Source organism: Coffea eugenioides, chromosome 9 (assembly GCF_003713205.1).
Source record: "Coffea eugenioides isolate CCC68of chromosome 9, Ceug_1.0, whole genome shotgun sequence".
NCBI lineage: Eukaryota > Viridiplantae > Streptophyta > Magnoliopsida > Gentianales > Rubiaceae > Coffea > Coffea eugenioides.
The window spans coordinates 3,639,263-3,660,965 of NC_040043.1; the positions used below are offsets into that span (position 1 = coordinate 3,639,263).

The following is a 21,703-nucleotide window of genomic DNA, read 5'->3' on the forward strand; positions in this document are numbered from 1 at the left end:
TTCAAATCAACAATAATACACTCATAAAACAGGTTAACTTTTGCTCATTACTCTCTAACTAATGACCCCACGTAAGTGTTTGAATATATTGTACTATTATGGATCACCACATTTCATGACCATTTAAATATAAGGCTCCACCCTCCTTGGTCCCCGTACAAAGCAAACAAATTGCAACTATTTACTTTAACCAAGAATTGCCCAAATGGATGCCATTGGCATGGGCAATGTGTCTTCGAATGGCAGAGCCATGTGCTTGTTCTTGTCTCGAGGGTTTTCTATTAATTCAAAGTTTACCAAATCTCTGGCGTTGAAGATGGAAATGGGGCAAGAACGGTTGCAGTAAGCAACCGTTTGGTAGGTCGATGGCTAAGATTTAATTAACAAAAAAAAATATAAGATTCAGATTTTATTTTATACATCATTTTTCACACAGATGAAATCCACAAAATTTTATTTTATAATTATGTGTTATGTAAAATAAATTATATCGTATGTAAATTGAGTTATATCTTGTGCAAAATACACAAAACCGATCCAGCTTCTCTGTTGACTGCTCTGCCTCTGGTCCGTTGAAGATTGTATGAGTTGGATTCCTTCAAACAGTAGCCTACGGCATTTTAAATTTTGTATAATGCATGATATGATCTGCCCTACTACACTCTTCAATCATGCACTCAACTTGCTTATTTTGATAAGCAAGGTGGGATGATTGGCAGTGTAGCAGAAGAAATCAGGGGCAAAAAAAAATTAAAAACGTTTGATAAGATATATGTGAATGATAGATATCCTCCTCCTCCTACATTTTCTGCAATTTCTCGAAACAATTATTCAGGTATGCTTTGTACTTTTGTTTATTATTCTAATCAATTGTGGATAAATTTTAATTGCAAATTAGAGCAGACCAACCCCTAAATTTGGGTCAACAGATTATGCTAAACACGAAAAGCGCTTTTAAGTACTAAAATTATTTTAAATAGAGTGTTTGGTAACTAATTTTTTATAGGTTAAGAAGCATATAGTTTTGACAACTTCAAAGCGTTTATGTTAGAGTGTTTTTTTTTATAAACGATCGTTACCTAAACGGAGCCTCAAACTAGTTCAAGATGTCAATCTCAAAGTAACGTGGACATATTTCCGTTAATGTTTGTTTTGACCTCTTGAACAATAATTGTTGTGAGTTTCAAAATGGTGAATGGCTGTATAATATAAACAAGTGATAATCGGGACAAAATCTTTTATCACTGAATCCGGTAACGTATGACTGTATCTTTTAGACTTTTCCCATTTGAAGCAAGGAAATCGAGAAATGTCGGTCCCAACCATCATTTATATATTTTAAGTAAGGAAATGAGCGAGATTTAAAAATTGGGAAAGAAAAAGCAAAAATTGAGTTTTAAATTCAAATTTAGATAATGTGTCATGCATCTAACGATGAAAGTGTATATACTGTCAGTCAATATATAGAAAATTAATCCTTAAACTAATATTTTTTCAGTAAAAGAAACACGCTCTCCTCCCAACTGCTTGTTTTACACCAAAAAAAAAAAAAAAAACTCTTTTCATCCTTCTATACGCTCTTACTATACAATGTCCCTAGTGTAAATGCTTGTCATTTGATTTAAAAGACATTTACCAAATATGTGTAGATTTAATTCTAACATTTGTAGTAACAAGTTCTATTCCTCGGTTTGTACTACGCTACTAATAAGTAATAGTAACCAATTCAAGTGCCCGGCTCCCGAAAACAGGTAGACTGCGGTGCTGAAACGCCAATGCTTTTCTTGGGCGTCAGCCGAAAATGCTGCACCGATACAAATGTCAAGATAAGGCAGATGCATCAGCATGACAAGCTGACGACTGCAGCTCTTCACTAAAGATAATTTGACAAAACCTCCCCTTGAGGTATGTTAATTACGAGCACGCCCCCATATAAGTTTGGGTAATTGTATTTGCATTTATGGTTGAAAATGACTATCATAACATTTACAGATAGTCAAACCCTTTACGTGAAGAGATTGCTATAAGAAAGAAATTCAGAAAGATTTTGCTGCAGCCTGCAGGGCTGCTTCCCTTGCACCATGCCCTTGGTGTCTACTTGTATGAGTTTGCACGTCAAATTGTGTGTTAAAACTTAGAACATAAAAATATTTCAAGAAAAAAGGCAAAAAAATAATTGGTAGAGTTGGATTCAAGACTAATATAAGATTTATTGTGGTTTTGAAAGGTTTTGGGTTTTGGTCATTTGGAAAGGGTAGTGAGTTAAAAATGGAACGATGTATGAATATTTGGAGAGCAAGAAATGAAAGATGCGATGAAAAACGTACATATTGTGAAATTTGGGGGGAGAGTTAGGTTGGGATGATAAGGTGTTATTAGTGAGAATAACATGCCTTATTCAATAATTACTCTGGTTCATGACATGTATGGTGCAACTTTTCATCAGCATTGTTGTTCACAACTTCTATGCCTAATTATACAAATAAGTTTGTCGAGCATTCGAACCTCCTTCTCTAAGACTTGTGCTCAATTTGAATTGACAAACGGGATGCTCAAACTCGATTTAAACTAGATTTTAACTGAGTTCGACTCCAACTATTGATCGAGTTGTTTAAGAACAGTTTATGAGTAACTTAAATTTCTAGCGACTTTAATTGTAAAAGTATAATGATTAGTCATACCCCTAATGTAAGGATATTTTAGAAAAATAATAGGTTGGATTTACTATTCTAACAAAGTTAACTAATTTTCTTAAACTATGTAAAAAAAATCAAAATTATAAAAGTGGGACAAAAGGAGTACTATTTGGAAACACTACCGTCGGACGCCTGAGGGGTGCTGTAAAACTATAGGGGTCTAAGCATAATTCTCACATACATCACTGGATCTTTTATGAATAATGAAAAGAACTCCAGTAGCTTCCTTTTGTTGCCGGTTTTGAAAAAAATCTTCCTTTTCCCTTATTTAAGAGGTAGCTTGGCAAGCGATCCAAAATGTAAGGTCAGTCACCTTTACTTTACTGTTGTGCGGAAAAGATGAATTCCAGAGCTCTCTTCATCTTTGCCATCCTCTCCTTCTTCGCCTTCTCTGCTTTTGCACAAGAAAATGGGGAAGACCCTGGTCTTCTCATGAACTTCTACAAGGATTCATGCCCTCAAGCTGAAGATATCATCAGGGAGCAAGTCAAGCTTCTCTACAAGCGCCACAAGAACACTGCATTCTCCTGGCTAAGGAACATTTTCCATGACTGTTTTGTCGAGGTGTTCGATACTACTATATCAATATTATTCTGCGTTAGAGAATCTTATGCGTAAATTCTTGAAATTATTGAAGTTGATGCATCTTTTGTTTTGTTTTGCAGTCATGTGATGCTTCATTGCTGCTGGACTCAACCAGGAGAGTCTTGTCCGAGAAGGAGACAGACAGGAGCTTTGGTATGAGGAACTTCAGATACATTGAGGACATCAAAGACGCTGTGGAAAGAGAGTGCCCTGGAGTTGTTTCCTGTGCTGATATACTGGTGTTGTCTGCCAGAGATGGCATCGTTGCTGTAAGTTAAATCTTCCTATTAAAGTTCATAGTACTATCTTTTTTAGTAAAACTATTTTCTGTAACATTTTTATTTGTGCTATGCACCATTTGAAGTAATTTTTTTTTTCCTGAACTTCTGAACCACTTAGACGCTTAAAGTTATGGTACAGGGCTCTAAAGTTCTCCAATTTGTGTCGTGCTGGTGAATAATCGTCGTGTTTCTTCCGGACAACTTTAAAGAAACACCGGTTTGTTTGAATCATATACACATTTTTCAATCACCTTTTCCTCACATACATCACATTAATAAAAATGCTACGGTATTCTTTAAAGAAAATATTCCAAATAATCTACTAACCAGATAGCTCCTATTCTCTGTTCCACTTGGAAGCTAGTTAGAGACTTGATGCGGGGGTAGTAGCGGAATCTTGTGTTATACCTATACCGAACTTCCTCTTTCCTATCTTACATTAAGGGCTCGTTTCTCACTGTATTTTTCTTGAAGTACAGTGGAAATTGGTATGTTTTCTTCTGGTATTTTGCTGAATACACTTTAGAAATTGGTATAATCCTGTGTTTTGAAACTTTTTTGTACAGTTGGGAGGCCCATATATTCCACTTAAAACTGGAAGAAGGGATGGCAGAAGGAGCAGAGCAGAGATTCTTGAGCAGCATCTCCCGGATCACAATGAGACCATGACCGTTGTCCTTGACCGATTTGGATCTATTGGTATTGATGCCCCTGGAGTTGTTGCCTTGTTAGGTATATACTCCCATACCTGTTCCTACATTTTGTTCCTAAGAATAGGCACAAGAAATTAAGATGCATTGTCCATATCTAAACACGGGGTTGTACTCAGAACTCACACCCTGTATAAGCACTTAAAATAGTTTCAGACAATTCTACTGCTGAAACTAGCTTAGCATTCCCTTAGGAATATTAAATTGATCAACTTAGAATTTTAGCAGTACTTTTACATACCTGAACATATTTCTAGCAAAGAAAAGAAGGGCTGAATTAACTTTGCTATTAATCTATGGGTGAAGGTGCTCACAGTGTGGGCAGAACCCACTGTGTGAAGCTGGTTCACCGTCTATACCCAGAGGCTGATCCAGCATTCCCAGCTTCCCATGTAGAGCACATGCTCAAGAAGTGCCCTGACACGATCCCTGATCCAAAGGCAGTCCAGTATGTGAGAAATGACCGTGGGACACCCATGATATTGGACAACAATTACTACAGAAACATATTGGACAACAAGGGATTATTGCTCGTGGACCACCAATTGGCTAATGACAAAAGAACCAAACCCTACGTCAAGAAAATGGCCAAGAGCCAAGACTACTTCTTCAAGGAGTTCTCTAGAGCCATCACCATTCTCTCTGAGAACAACCCTCTTACAGGATCAAAGGGAGAGATCAGAAAACAATGCAATCTTGCAAACAAGCTCCATTAAAGGGTTTGCATTGCTGTAAAAATCCCACCTTTTTTCTTCTCTGATGTATGCGTTCAGGAAGGAGAAGAAAGGGAGGATTGACCAATAAATTTGAGGTTCACACGCCAGTGGCTGTGACCCATGTTGATATTACGCACTATTTGTCTTGTAGGTTTTATGTATTTCGTTGTTGCTTGATTGCCTGTGAGCTGTGACCTTCCAAGGTCGATCTTAGTAATGATCATGGTGAATGTTCGCGTGGATCATGATGTATTGTTGATGATGATGGTGATTGTGATAGATTAATATGCAGCATTTGCAATGTGATGGTTGCTTTAGCAGATTTGAAGATTAAAGTAATACTTGCACACTGTATTTTCTTTGAAGTTCATTATTGCAAATTTGCAATTATGGCTGCAAGTATAGATCTGGAACGAGTGAAAGAGAAGCATCCTTTCAACAAAGAAAAAGAAAGAGGAGCATCCGTCCTCTTCAAGGGGACAAAAACTAATAAAGGAAAAGCGAAGTAAGGGCCCTCAGAGAAATTGCTAAAATATGAATTAAATACATAAAGATAAGATTCCCTTGCAAGAGCGGATGTGACTTTATCCATATTAAATTTTCTTTTATTGGGGCATGTTTATATTAGGTAAGAGATCATTGTAGCCAGGTCCAGCCACACAAGGAGAATTAAGAATGATTCTCTGCTGCAAGCCATCATGGCTCGAGACTTCCAGACTAGAGAATAGAAAAATACCTTATGGTGGATAATTATTGTTAATAACCATCATATCTACTTTAGCAAAAAGGTATGATATGCAGTTACTAGTCGATTGAGTTGATCTATTCAAATATCAAATTTAGCTTAATTTAAGAAACTCAGCATTCACTTTGACAGTTCAAACATCTACGTTTTCAGCCCAAAGAAACCCTGGTGCAGAACCTTTTAACACCATTTCACCTCAGGAGTGTACCTGTGGCAATTGCCAAATATAGGTGACTAAAGAGGAAAACTTGAATGCCAGATTGATTCCAGAATACATTGACAATACGTTTCTTACTGTAACAAGTAAAGAAGATATATTTGGCTAGATTTATGCTTCTGCAAGAAAGTACCCCCAACAGATTGAGATCTACTAAATTTTCTCTACTTAGCACTTTTTCTTTTATACACCGTTACTTTCATCACATTCCTGAACCACAATTCTTTTCATATTCAGTAGTCAAGGACATGCGCGTTTCAGTAGCATATTTCAAGGAGAATCCTACTGTCTTTGATCTTCTCTCCAATTTGATCTTAATTTTTTGAAGCATCCTTCCTGTGACCAAACAAGGAGAACATGCATGTTGGAGACATAACAACCATACCTCCTAAATAAATCGAACATTACTTACAATGCCAAATTGAGACAATCCAGTTTATCTAATCTAGGTACCCTCCACACTGGCTGGTAATTCTGGAACTGAATTTACAGGCAATCCTTGGTGCCAAAGTACCAATATTTTGAAAGGAGTCACCACGGCCAATTGCTTTCCAGTAGCAATGTTGAACCGCAGTAGAAGCTGGAATTGAAAGACCAGCAAATTTGTTGAACCACGGTAGAAGCAGGAATCGAAAGCCCACAAATTACACATATAAAGAACTCCAAGTCAATGGTTTGAAGCTTATATGACAATTAGTATCCACCAGCACCTTTGAGTTAAGTTCAACTAGAGGAGTAGAAGTCCCTCTTGAATGGCACTGCTGAAGAATGATAATTCGCATAAAAAGCTATAGAATCCTATTTGTCTCACTTGTCAGATTTTCTGATCTTTTTTGGCTCTATACTGCATGAAGTGCTATTAGAATCATAGTTAGCATTCTCAGATGCTACATCACTCTTCCAAGTATCTTTTGATGGCTTTGGTATTAGAGTAGGAGGGCCATAATAAGGCTGTGGATAGATAGAGATGTAATTCCCAGCAATGGGATACCTAAAGCTATGAGAAGATGGATGAGGGTAGTGAAGGAAGGCAGTGGATGGGTGCCAATACATCATGGGCACAAAGGAACTTGTTGGATGAGGTGGGAACATAGGACATGATGATTGATCACATTGGATGATGTTTGAATTAGCATTGCCGATTAGAGGGTTGGCATTGGAGAACAAGTCTGCTGGAGATTGATATGTTATGAACTGAGCAGCTGTGATTGCTTGGTTTTGCAATGAAGCATATCCCTTTAGTTCAAACTGTGAAGAGGCTCCACAGGTTGAAGGGGCTGAGGGCAAGATTGAGGTTTTCTCCTTAGTACCATGGCAGGCTGAGTAACTGTTTTTCTTGCATTTTAATTTTCTTGAGATAGTCTTCATGCTTAAGAGTGAAGAAGGAAGACTGTCATTCTGCAAGAAAATATGATAAAATCAGATCCTGTTTATTTTGGACAGATCAAGATAAATGGTCAGGCTGCAAAACTAAGAGGTCTGAGGTGCATATTTTTTAGCACTCCCATGAAGGCACTGTCTCATTGTTGCAGCAATTTATGTCCACCCTACAACATCTGTATGCTATATATTCTGAATCCTGCTTTAAAATAACAAGAGCTGGAGAGAATTGCTTTGCAGGAGGATTCATCTTCAGAGTTCAAACTCAAAACAAGTAACTCACATCCATTCAATAGGTATTGAACATTTAAACTTTTTGATGAGGATGAACTAAAATCAAGAACTTAAGGAATTCAAAATAAAATTTTAAAATTATAGTTAATACTCCAACAATATTACTTGCAGCATCTTGTTTCAGGACAACATACCAAAAAAAAAAAGAATAAAGAATATGCAAATTTCTAGACTAGCCAACTCATAGTCATGAACTTACAGTATCTGTATTGACCGGGTCTGGCAGAAATAATTCCTCCCCTTCAGCATCTTCATCTGTCCTGTGATGAAAAACATTGTGGGATAAGCAAGTTGTGGGCAGAGGTTAAGGATAGCTGGCAGAAGAGCAACTCTGAATTGTGCCTGGTTTGACAAATCAAACCATGCAAAATCTTATGCTGCTCATCCTCTTGGTGTAATGAGCCTTGAAGTATAAAAATTTTGAAACATGATTCAGTGTCATTGCTCATGTTCACTTGGAAAGCTACTAGTTCTTTTTAATCATGCATGCAGACTGAACATGTCAATGGAGTCCTGCTACATTGTTATCTCATTTAGTCCTGTTCTCTGGTAAACAGTTCTGAGGTTCTGATAATATTACAGTTATATGCAGTTAGAAAGATTGGTTATCAGCACCTCAGCAGGAGTATTTCTGATACAAATTACCTGTAGTATTTCTGAAGGAGATCCAAGTTCCTGTACTTTGTTTCCCTTTGAACAAGGTCATCAGGATATCCAGCCATAAACAGAAGTGTGATACCTAAAGCCTTGAAAAAGAAGCTTCCTCCGCGTATATGGACTAGCATTGACATTCTACAAATAGCAGGCCCAAAGGATTTGAGCTTGTTTCTTCCCATTCGCTGCCTGACATATCTGGATATTAAATCATAGAAGAGTTTCAGCTTATGCTGAAGAACCAGCTGTAATTTTTATGCATCGGATACAAATACAAGAACTTGACGCCACGAAGTACTGATGAGTTGTTGGAACGCAAGGTTGCGCCTATCAGTAAACCCCGCTGAATAGAACGCCCCAAAAAAAGATCGGTGAGATTCATACTTACTCATTTTGGGGAATATTTCTGGTCCTTCCACCATATTTAATGCACAGGAATAAGCATGAGGGGCAGCTAGCATCTTGTGGACGCATAGCCTTTTCCTCTTGAAGAATTTGGACAGGACACATGGTAGGATTCTGCCGGTTGGGATAGAAGATCTTCCTCCGGACCCCAGGGTTTTCATATAAAACATGTTCCTAGGACAAAAATTGAAATAAACTCTATTGATACCTAAAAAAAATATTGATTCTATCAAAACTCATCAAGCTCACAGATAAGGAACCACAATGAGAACATAGAGTTGGATGAACTGTAAGGCATCACTCCATTGTACAAAGGGAAACCATAGACCACTTTCGTAGGACTGGGACTCAGGGATCTTAACCTAAATTGCTGTTCAGATATCATTTGACCCAATAGTTCTCTAATAGCACATAGAAGACTTGCATGTCAAATCCTTCACTAAGCCAGTAGACTGAAGCCATTGAACTTGCATCAAATCCCCAGAAAAAAAAGAAAAAGGATTCATTGCAGACACTAATTGATACAAAAGAGTGTTCAAAAAAAGAGAAGAAGAAGAAATTTGATACAAGGATAATATCACCTCTTTGAATGAGTACAAGTTATTCTTCATCCATCTTCTTCTTTTTTTTTTTTTTTTTTCCTTTTAGCCATTTGTACTATCCCTCGAGGCCATGTCAGCTGAGTTTAAAAGCAATGCAAGAGAAGCACTATTTCCGCCAAATCACCAACAAACAATACAAGAGATAACATGTATAAATCATGCATTCTTTCAACCTGAGAATTTAACAAGGCTGCTATTACTTGAAAAAATCATTGGAAGTTCAAAGTTTGAGGTCTAAAGCATTGCACAATATTTTGCACTGTTAAGGCTTGTTGTCAGCTAAACCAAAGGGATCAGCACAGGGCGGTTCATATTCACCAGAAGTAGATGACAAAAGAAAAATCTGCAGTAACGGGCATGATGATGCTGATGAGATTGGTATTCGATATACATGCCAAAGACGAACAATATGGGTCTTATAAGTAATTGGAGTCTTGACTTAATTAAACAAGCAGCATCACTATTTCAAAGGAATTCTCGTTTCATATTAAATCAGTCTAACATGGAACACCTGAAGTCACAATTAATAAAAGAAAGCTTACCCCAGGATCCTTGGGGGACAAATATGGTTCCCCCTTCCGTAAAATGCTAAACTGATTGAAGTCTAATTCATACATGTCTTCACATCCATGTCTTATGCCAAGGGATGCAAAGACTATGATCTTCCTAACAGTGTGAGACTGAGCATTTTTCACCAAGAGCTGTTTTGACTGTATCATTCTCTTGACCTCCTTTGGACAGAAAGCTATCTTAGGAGGCTTTTTCTGTAGAAACATGTTGTCACATATTTTGATCTCCCCTCGAGGGGTACAAGAATATGATGTATACCCATGACCACCAGTCATGATTGTTTCGTTTGTATATTGGTGATCACATTCCCTTGAGCTAGCAATAGGATTCATACATGATTTTAACCTTTTCTCTATCACATACTCATGAAATTGTTTGTCTACACGTGCAGCAGACATCAGCTTCCCCTGACTGCTTGAGGGACTTACCACATTTTGTGTATCTCCTTCCCCATTAACTTCCTGTTTCAAAAGAATTTCTTTCACCTCTTTAGCACAAGTTAATTCTTTGGAATTTTCCTTACTTTTTGGGTCAGTGCCAAAACTATTTATTACATCCGCTTCACCATCTTCATCACCAGTGTCATCTGTATCTTCAAACTCTGCAGCAGAATCACTCCCTTTCAGGAATTCAGACTGCAAAAATTCAGTTTCATCCATGCCCATCCAGGTGACAATGCCTTCTTTCATAGACACGTCTTTATCTGGCATGCATTGGCTATTATGCTTCATGTATGAGCCCACCCTGATATCTTCACCTTCAGGTTTCATTGAATTTGTTTCTACCTTCTGTCTCTTGGACATGTGTTCAACTGTGTTTTGAGTCTTTCGACAATAATCCTACAGTTGAGATTGAAAAGAGGAAAGCAAATAGATAACAGAAGCCAGAATTGCTCATCATAGAATCTCAGTACCTCTTCAATCAGTCAATAATCATCAAATAGCAACTAGGATGCACAAAATACTGAAAAAAAAAAGTTAATCTGGGAATTTTATGAATTAATTAACATATAGCACCAACTCACTTGTATCACATTTTGAAAGTCAACAATTTCTCTGTCAATCAATGAGTTTCTGTCATGACATTGTTTGGAAGTGTCAACTAATATGAGAATTGTCAGCATAAATACAAATCATTAAATGCTTGTGACAAGCTATGGAGTTTCAACAAACTACAAATGAAAAATTTATCTTCATAAGAGCTATAAATTTATTTCTCTACAATACTTTATACTCAAAAACAACTTATATTAATTAAACTCTAAAAATCTAGCTCATTTAATTATTTTTTGGTTCCTTGTAACTCAGTGAAACAAAGGCCAGGGCGGAAAGGTTGAAGATTAAAAAAGGAAAAATATCATTTTTGCATAGACATTACAGTCAATGCGGTCTCAATTTTATTGATCCTATTGCATGGTATGCTAGTTTGTCGTCTCACAATTTTACCTCGCATACACAGATGTTTCTTGGTTATGGTTATCAAAGAAATTTCTTATTTTAATTTCGTCCAAGGTACTATGGAAAACAAAACTGATTATCAATAGTAGAAAATGTTGAAACAATAAAGTCCTCAGATGAAACCGTGTGCAATCATACAAGCGAAAACAACATACACTTGATCAATCGCGGATTAAGCAGAGAAATGATGATGAATGTTTTGAGTTGGGCAAGCTTACTTGTCCACAAAAAACCAAAGGGCCATTATCTCTTTCTCTTGTTTGGGCTTTAAGTACAGTTATTCTCTGCATAAGTTCAGCATTTTTCTGCTTTTCCCTTTGCAACTCAGCTGAAATCTCAGCAACGAGATTGACAGAACTGTCCCCCTTTACTTCACTGTCTATAGCACGTAATGCAGATGCATTCACCAAGCTTGCACGAGACTGAAGCTCCACCATTCTTACGTTCTCAATAAATAATCAGAGACAAAATCCTAACTCTCAGAAGTCGGAACCTGAAGAAGAAAATTCACTTGCAGTATAGTGCAGCAATGGGACAAGAAATGTTAGATGGGATAAACAAAGAGCAACTTGCACAGACTAAGAGAAAGAGGCTAAGTCTAATCTAGAATCTAAACCGAGGTGGGGTTTTTATTTTTTTATTTTTGGAGCTAACAAAAGCTAGATGGATAATGAATAAAGACTTTTGCTTGCTATTGCATGATGGTTGCTGCTGAGGTTGCAGTTAGAGAGATGGATCAGCCCCAAGAATGTCATGAAGTTCTTAAGTGTTTTTGGTTTGGTAGATGGAAATAGAGCTTTTAATGATCAGAAAAACGGTAAGCGTTTTTGTTTGGTAGATGTATCAGTTTCGTAAATGAGGCCGATGGCCGTGGGAGGCTGCATGCAATGCCATGTGCTCTTCCTAGGATTGATGGTACTACGATTATTTACATTAGATATTTTTACGTGTAATCACAAAAAAGAGATTCTTGTAATTGTTAAAATGGTTGGATTTTCTTTCATTGTGTAACATCTTACCTTAAAACCATCTTACGTAGAAATATTACTGTTTTTATTACCATTTCATCTTACTCTTATATAAAGTTTAACTAGTTATCTAAGAAGAAATCAATTTGGGCGGTTTTTAATATGCTTAATTCTCCTCTTGATTCACTAAACTTCAACTATTAGTAGCAATTTTCCATGAATCATTGTGCAGATGGTCTTGGTCTTGCTAGATGGTTTGAAGAGATAAAGAAGACCTTGTGATGCACCTTTGTCATAACAAAAAAGAAACTCTAATGTTCCAAAGAGACAAATGCTTTCATGCATAACAAATTTGGACTCTAAAACGTCTGTCTAAATATTCACAAGGGGCTAAAGAAGAAAATTGCAGCTCTTTTGACCTACCTAGAACAATTTGAGAAGGCAGCGATTATTGCACATGGTGTACTTAATATTTTTTTAAACAATTTGAAGTTAATCTCGTACCATTATTGTTGTTTCTCTTATCAAAAATTAATGTCGTTACGACGAAAAAGAAGTCAAGTTATACCACCGTACATATGAATATCAACATGATTGAAATAAAATAAACAATTAACAAGGTTTTGTTTAGTGTTAGAACAACAAAATGCTAGAGAATTAGTGCTACTAATTAAATAAGAAAGCGTAGGTAATGACAGATTGAGTACATGGAGAGTGGCTGGAGGCACAACAATCGACATGCTAGGAGCATCCGAGGCTAATTATAACATGCTATAACAGTGGTGCTTATCGAACTTCTCGACTAAGAGGCAAGCAACTTGGCCAAATTTAATACAACAGATTTTATAGCTTTGTACTGAAATCAAGAAAAGCGTTTGAAATTGTGGTGGACATATAATCACTTGAACTTGCACATTCATTGTATACTAACACCAATTCACCTAACCATCAAGAAGATTGTTACTTCATGAACCCTACTATCTTTTGTTCTTGTGTTTCGAGAAATGAACATGCTCATCACTCTATACTTCCATTCAATATAGGTCTTTAAGTGTATCCTTGTATTGTTTTTTTTTTTTTTTTTTGTTAATATGCTTATTTTTGGGATTTGTTTGAAGATCTTGATAGGAGAATGCTAGATGTTAATGTGGGAAAGTTGCTATACCAATAATTAATCAAGGTAGAGAAGACTGAATTGTGCTGTCTTTCTCGGGCTTATGGGAAATGAATACTTTTTCCCAGAATAAAGAAAGCTCGTGCACACGTGCACATGATCATATGCTTATTGCGCAAAGCATTCGAGCTTAAAATATATTCCTCACCTGCAATAGTTAACCTAAATGGTTGTCCTAATGCAGTTTGTGTCAGGGAATATCAAACTTACCCTCGGATTCTTCATTTGTGCACTTGTCATCTTAAGCCAACTAATGTTTAAGATGAGTTCACCCCTAAACTGTTCACGATCCAAGACAGCAAAATTCATTGAACACTTCATGTTATGTTATTCAAATTTTTAAATGCCAATCTACCCTTAAGTGGTTCTTTATGCCATTTACCGGAACATTGCCAAGTGATGCCTAGAATTCAATTTAGTGGGTGGAGATATTGATCGAGCGATCGTGAGGTCTCAGAAAATACTCCCTTTTTTCATTTCCTCTTGTAAAATTTAGAGTCTTCCTTCGAAAGAAAGAGAAAAAAAAAACTGTTTATGAGTGTCTTTATAACAGATAAATAACGCATATTATCCTAGGATGGGTGGTTGACACATTTGGAAAAAGGACAAACTTAAAAATGAAATACAGAACAGGTTACAAGTTGTGGAATCTTGTAAAGTCGTGATGCCCTTTCATGGAACTTGAGATATTGGAAAAATGTTTCTGACAGCTTTAAATTGATTCCCATTTTTCCCTAGAGGTCTGTGAAATACGCTTGTTTAAGGGTCCTATCTAATCTAGGACTGTTAATAGGATTGGTTGGACTGAGCTCAATCTGTTTGGTCCTAGAACTAGGCTTGGGCTGCAATATACTCAGTTAAAGATCGAACCCAAGAACAAGATATGTGCAAGTGCTGTGTGTGTATATTTAACAACATTGATTGTTTTTCTCTCTTTTATAAACTACCAAAATTGATTGATTATCTTGGTCATTCAATCTGTCTGGTCCTATGTAAGATTGTTAGTAAATTTTTTTTCCTCCCATTTCATTGGGTTATAATGAATGAGTCATGGAAGTTGGTTAATCAGATGGAAGGAAACCTATAATGCCTCCCACTTCTGGGTAAAGATGATGGACAAACTACTGCAATTCCTATTTTGCTGCATTTGCCTGATACAAATTACAAAGTGAGTCGTCATAATTTCTCTCCCCATGTTAAATCTGAAAGACAGCCATCAGCATTTCTTCTGTTCATTTCAAGCATATCATTCACATGCAACCTTATAAACCTTAAACAATATACCCCAGTTGAAGACAATGTAAAATTTGGGTGAAACACAGTGATATGTAGAGAAACCCACAACGTTATTATTCAACCGAATATGCACAACTGCGATTTACTCCAGAAGAAATCCAAACTATAGGCCTCATTCTGTGTTGACTACAATCGTTTCGATACACAATTTTGGCGAAAGATACGGGAAAAAAAAAATGCTAACTCATGCGTCCTCAGGCCAAATAGCCCTTTTACCAGCAGACCTCTCTTACTGTACCTAGCAAATCATTAGAACTTCCCTTGAGAGGTCAAGTGCTTACGTTCTAGAAGAGCTTCCCCTGTGCTGCAGTTCCACTTCTCATCATTGCACAAAACTCCTCATAATTGATTCTCCCATCCTGTAAAGTGCAACAGATATTATGCTACAATTGGATCCAAAATCGATTGTGAAATGTTTTTTATGAGAATCAAAGGACACTTACATTATCTGTATCCACCTCTGAAATAATTTCCTTTATGGTGGCCTCATCACCCATTCCATACTCCATCATAGCGGACTCCAGTTCATCTCTCGTGATAAAGCTGTTATCACACCAATAATAATCAAATGTCACTAATATTTCAGAAGCAGCTCATGAGGAAAGATGATTTAGGTGGACAATTAATCAGGATAAAGTGTCTGTCCTCCAAGAAATAAATGAAGAAAATTTCTAACAACTCTCAAAGCTCTTCCAAACAGTTAGGTGTGCTTCTGGGGCAGCTAGAGTTGGCAGAAGTTTCAAACTAAATACCACATGCATGTAACAAAACCGAGAAGTTTGACCATTATATCGACTCACCCACTATGATCCGTGTCAAAGTGCTGGAATGCTTTATACAGATGCTCATCTCTTTCAAGCCTGTGTCTGTGCATTGTAGCAGTAATAAATTCAATGTAGTCAATGGATCCATTACCATCCACATCAGCCTGAAATAAAGAATGATATATGATCGTAGGGTGTAACCAACAAAGAATATGAATTGCAAAAAAGTCAACTGATCTACTTCTAGCTGAATGCGTTGTTACTTACAGCTTCCATGAGTTGCTTCACTTCGCTCTCTGACAACTTAGATCCAAGTCGAGCCAATCCAGATTTCAACTCTTCATAAGTAATTGTGCCACTATTGTCGGTATCTATATTTGTGAACATTGCTTTAAGACCTTTGATTTCTTCTTCAGATAAGTTTTCAGCAATGACCTGTGGTATATTAAAAATGGAAATTAACAAGCACAGAGATCAGATGAGTCCCATGTACACAATCTCGAAGATCCATTGGCATCAATTCACAGCTAACAAGTGATGAAGATTTTTGTGGGAAGATTTCTCTCCTTCAATGGATTAAACAAGAACTAAATCTCAATTATATCAGTGTCCGAAAGATATGTAGGAATTTTACATTTAAGAAGCCCTTATTCTACAGTAAATGAAACATATGGGGAGCCTTCTAAAGCTTAGGTTATCGACAGGTTAACAGGGTGTCTAGTTATTTTAATTGAATATGATTCAGAGTCTTTCTAATTAGAGTGATTGGTCCATTTATGTTCGACAAGAAACAGAACACTGTAGATCACCTTCAGAGCGAGTTTCTTGAGCTTGTTCATTGCTCTGAATTGCTTCATTCTGGACAGTACTGCACTATCAATTGGCTTATCTGATGCTTCTCCACCTACTCTTATCCATGGATGCTCTGTATAGACAAAGCAAACAACGTTAAAAAGTTAATTCAGGAGTAATCATGTACCACATGTTATCAAGCAGATAATAGAAAAAGGCACTCAAAGTTATGGAATGCATTTCAAAATATAGCTAATGAATCTGATTAAGTTTTAATTTTGGCAAGAAAAGAAAAACAGAAATACATGGAAATGAGACTGTAGAATTAGAAAAACCAATTCTTGATCCAACTGATAATCGAACTGTCAATCTTCAGTGACCCAAAATGTGTCACCAAAACATAGAGTAATGAACTTATATTAGCATAAAGAAGCAAAACAAGTAGACTAGATAAGAGCTAAACAAGAAAATAACAAAGTACATTAATTAGGCCCAAACACATATATATGATACAGGATATTCAGGGCAACCAATATAGAAGAAAACTTAACTAAAAAGAAAGAAGAGAAATTCATCCCTGTTTCCTGAGAAATCAGCTAATGTGTGCTTCTCTAATATATCAACTCATTCATCAGATGATAGATCCATCCCTAATCAGGTCTCGACTTCCATGGTCCTCTCACTAGTATTGCAGGTTAGATTGAAAACCTTTCCATTACCTATAGCATGTTTGTCAGTCTCTGAACATAGCTAATTTTTGTTGAAGCTAATTTATTTCATCCCCAATTGAAGCCATACTCCAGATTTATATAGATCCATCCCTAATCAGGTCTCGACTTCCATGGTCCTCTCACTAGTATTGCAGGTTAGATTGAAAACCTTTCCATTACCTATAGCATGTTTGTCAGTCTCTGAACATAGCTAATTTTTGTTGAAGCTAATTTATTTCATCCCCAATTGAAGCCATACTCCAGATTTATATGAAATATGGTCTAGCATCTTATCAGTCATAACTCATAAACATCGATTCTCATTTGTTAAAATGTGTACCAAGAATTACCATAATGAGTTGTCTAGAAAATCGTACCATGAAATGATGCAGATGGTTGATGATCAACATGTCTAAGACTCAAATCAGCTTACCTTCCCCAGTAAGATACATAAAACATTCAACCAGGCACCATGTGCATACTATTTAAACATTATTTATGAAATTTGTTTAATATATGTAACTTCCAAGGCTTGCAAACAAAACAATACCAAGAACTTGTGCAGAAGTGATCCTCTTTTTTGGATCCATGGTCAGCATTTTGCGAACTAGGTCTTTGGCAATATTCGAAATCGATGGCCATGGCGGGCTTTCAAAGTCAATTTCCCCTTGCAGTATGGCATCAAATATTCCTTTTTCAGTCTCTGCAAAAAAAACAAAAAATTATATGTGTCAGCGAAAGACAGTAAAACATGAATCAAAAGGCAACATATAGGGAAAATGCTATTGTCCTTACCAGCCCAAAATGGAGGTACACCACTAAGTAGAATATACAAAATAACACCAGCACTCCAAATATCTATTTCTTTCCCATAGCTACGGCGCAATACTTCAGGAGCAACATAGTATGCACTACCAACTATATCACGGTAGACCTTTCCTGAGATATGTAAAGTGAAATTTGATTAGATATCATAAGACCAATTATTCAACAACTAATAAGATCAGAATAGATATACAAAAAGCGAATAATGATTATGATCTTAGCAAGCAGTTGAGTAAGAAGAATGCTAGAAGTGGAGCATATGTCTGATTTATATGAAAGATACTTGAGTTGGTTAACTGTATTGTACCTCTGACATAGACAAAGAGAAAATAGAGGATTCTAGGATAAACAAAACCATAGCATCTTCTGAAGCTGTTCCATGACATACACTGAAGTGCAGGATATGTTGATGTTTGTTTAGGGGAGGTACATATTTAAGTTTTTACTATGACTAAAATTAGAAATTTGAAAGTAGCTCAAGTTAATAGAAGCTGCAGCCAGTAAAGCACTTCCATTTGACCCCAAGTGATGCAGCAGATATCCAACGATCCAGAACAGAGGACCTGTTAACATTGTTATATTGCCAATCCCTAGCCGAATGCATTTTAGTTATATCATGACTTCATAATTACTTACTTTTCTAAGACAGACTTAGGATCATAGTGTTCCTTATTTGGTTTTTTTCTTGGAGGAAAAGAACTCCACATTGATCATGACTCTGTTAGCATTAGACTACTAAATATTATGGTTTATCTTTCCAGATTTTTATCAAGGGTCTGGGTCTTGTTCTAAAAGTTAATGAAAACAGTTCTCTCTCCAGTTCTTCACAAAGAATTTTTGATGTTTGAGATAAGAAATGACCTGTACATATTGAATTTTAATGATAACTGTTATGCATGCACAAGTTACACCAGCATTTCAATCTACCTCCAATTCAATCTCACGTCCTACCAGAATATTGCTACAAGTTTGTAATAGCAAATATTTTTTAGTATTTAAAACATTGCCATTAGTTCATATAACATAATACTTTTAGTAAATTTCATACTATCTATAAAGAACTGTGACCAAAGTAGCTATTAACTCATTGAAGAAAATTTCCACATAGTCAGATGCAACTAACGGAGCCTTCATTTCCAACCTTATGGGGCTATTTGAATGGATTTAGTGCGGCTATTTATGGCAACAACAATCTCTTAATGTTGAAACGTGGATACCAACCAACTTGTCATCTACATAAGCCCATGAGTACATACTTTCCTAGTATAAGAAAACTGAATAACATACACTGAACAACTCGGAGGTTGACCAAATTATCTATGCAAGGATGCAACTTGAAGGACATCTGCTCATAGCACAATGAGTTTAAGACTTTAATAAAAGAATTAGAAGACATAGTGAATCTAAAGATGCAAAACATCCTGCAAGGATAGACATTTAAGGGATTATAGCTATTGATTATCTCAGAGAAACAGCTCCCATGTAGGTATCGTAGCGCACAGAAATCACATGTATCACTAAGTCTACAATCAAGGAAGCATATAGAATAACTATCTGTCTCCATAAATATGGAAAGTCTTAATCCAGGAACGACAACAGGAAATCTAATCCACCAAATTTTTTGTCACTGAGACTTAATTAAATAAACGACGAAGTGCACAAGAAGCTCACCTTCTTCAATGAAGACAGAGAGCCCAAAATCAGTTGCCTTTAGCATTGACTTTTCATCCTTGCTTGCTAATAAGAAATTCTCAGGTTTGAGATCCCTATGCATCACACCCATAAAATGACAAATGTGGACAACATTCACAATTTGTCTGATAAGTTCAGCAGCATCCCTCTCAGAATAATGTCCCCTAGAAACAATCCTATCAAACAACTCCCCACCAGCACAAAGTTCCATAACAATGTGCACTGATTGCCTATCCTCATAAGCACCCTTGAATTCCACAATATTAGGCTGTCCACTCAAATGCTGCATTATCTGAATTTCCCTCTTCATATCCTCCTTGTCATTTTTGCTCACAAGCTTCCTTTTCAATATTGACTTGCAGGCATATTTTTGCCCGGTTGCATTCTCAGTACAAAGATAGGTCACCCCAAACTGACCCTTACCCAGCTCTCTGCCAAGGGTGTAGTGGGCCCTCACATCGTCGAAGGGCTTCCCCAAAATTGCATTTGGCTCCTGCCTCTGAGCAGGCCTTGGCTTCTGGGGTGGTTGCGCTGAAGGTTTTGCAGGAACAGATGACGGTGGCTGCGGCTGATAAGACCTCTCTGCTTGATGTGGCTGAGGAGTGTATTGGACGGCCTGTTTTTGATTGGTTTGGTAGCTCTGCTGATATGCTGTGGTGGTGGCTGCTGCTGCTGCACCACCTCCTGATCTGTGCCCATTAATACTTGATTGGGGGTACTTTTTCTTGCTGAAACAACCACCCATTTCTTCAGACAAGTTATTGAATTTCAGATCAAGCTTGAGACTTTATTGATGGGATTCCTTGAAATTTCGCGGAAATGATTGAACTTTGGAGCATCCAAGGATAAAGATTGCAACTTTGGAAAATATGGCAAGTAGGGATCAGGGGGAAGTAAAATAAAATCTCTTGATTATTTTTGGGTTTCAAAGCTAAAAACCCCACGCGGAAAATGGCGTAATCCAGCTCAATTTTGATGGAGGATCAACCGAAAGATGGATATTCATCAGATCAGAGCAGCAGTCACAAGACCTGTAGTCGGTTGACTTTTCTCCAGCCCATCAAAGGCTCAAAGTCCAATTTTTGTTTTTGTAATTTTGTTTTTGCCCTTTTATTATTTTATTTTATTTTTTTGTTCAATGGACATAATTGTCTTCGTCACTTTCTTTTGTTATCTTTATCCATCTTTATACCTAAATGACTTCGGTAGCGTCTCAACTTTTACCAATTATCTTTGGTTAGTCCGTTAACCTTTGAAAGTGTCAATTTAAATCCTTTAGCTTCTGAATTTAGTTTTAATTAATTCCTAATGCCAAATTCAATTGGAGCAATATTCACTTTTAGCCATTACTATTTAGATTAATGTTAATTTGGCACTTCCAAAATTTATAAACCAGTCAAATTTTCTCATTTAATGGCTTGGGTAAATATTGAGTCATTGGAAAGTTAGACTATGAAAAAATGATAAAGCAATTGTTTTACAAATTTTATCTAAGCATATAGTGTTCTACAGTAATATTTAATTGTGAATATTATTGCTCTATGGTGGGATTAATCAAATTATTTGAACTCTAATAATGACAAATTTAGTAAAAATGGATTCATTATGTGAAATATATGTACATAAAAGAGAATAGAGCATAGAAGAAAAAATTTTGACTTTTGGAATATCTATTTATTTATCTTTTGGTCATTTTTTTTTCAATATCATGATTTATCATTTTCATTATTACATTGACTACACAAAAATATAATATTGATACAAGCAAAACAACACTCTATGAATTTAGCTTAAAATCTATTCTTATTCCTTATGGATTAAGGCGTATGTGTGTGTATCGATTTATTAGACATAAAATCAAATAATAATAATAATAATAACGACAATAATAACAATAAATAAAGTTAGTTTTTATAACACATGAATTTAAGCTTGTTATTGTTTAAAGAGTAGTTTTTTATTTTTTACTTTTAGTTTTTCTAAATCGTTAAAAGGATAGTATTGGATTTTTTTTTTTTTGTTAGTCAAATTAGTTAACTCATGCCTTATCTCTAAATTTAGAGGAAGAAAATAGACACTTAATCAAAGTTTAGGGGGCAAAATGAAAACAATTTTATTTAGATGTGAATTGTACATATTATGTAAAACAAAAATTTATAAGTTGAGGGAT

At 36.2% G+C, this 21,703-nt stretch overlaps 2 protein-coding genes across 2 annotated transcripts; one reads left to right on the forward strand and one right to left on the reverse strand.

The window, feature by feature from the left end:
* The first annotated feature begins 2,978 nt into the window (after positions 1-2,978).
* LOC113783119 (peroxidase 42) lies at positions 2,979-5,323 on the forward strand. The gene is made up of 4 exons (XM_027329158.1): positions 2,979-3,260; positions 3,362-3,550; positions 4,129-4,294; positions 4,579-5,323. Exons 1-4 carry the CDS (start codon positions 3,036-3,038, stop codon positions 4,986-4,988), a joined length of 990 nt encoding a protein of 329 aa, XP_027184959.1. The 5' UTR covers positions 2,979-3,035; the 3' UTR covers positions 4,989-5,323.
* Positions 5,324-14,720: 9,397 nt separating this feature from the next.
* On the reverse strand, positions 14,721-20,599 carry LOC113782752 (calcium-dependent protein kinase-like). The gene is made up of 8 exons (XM_027328665.1): positions 19,513-20,599; positions 17,812-17,955; positions 17,567-17,719; positions 16,324-16,439; positions 15,782-15,949; positions 15,551-15,678; positions 15,194-15,293; positions 14,721-15,109 (listed from the first exon to the last, which is right to left on the reverse strand). Exons 1-8 carry the CDS (start codon positions 20,276-20,278, stop codon positions 15,035-15,037), a joined length of 1,650 nt encoding a protein of 549 aa, XP_027184466.1. The 5' UTR covers positions 20,279-20,599; the 3' UTR covers positions 14,721-15,034.
* Positions 20,600-21,703: the final 1,104 nt, after the last annotated feature.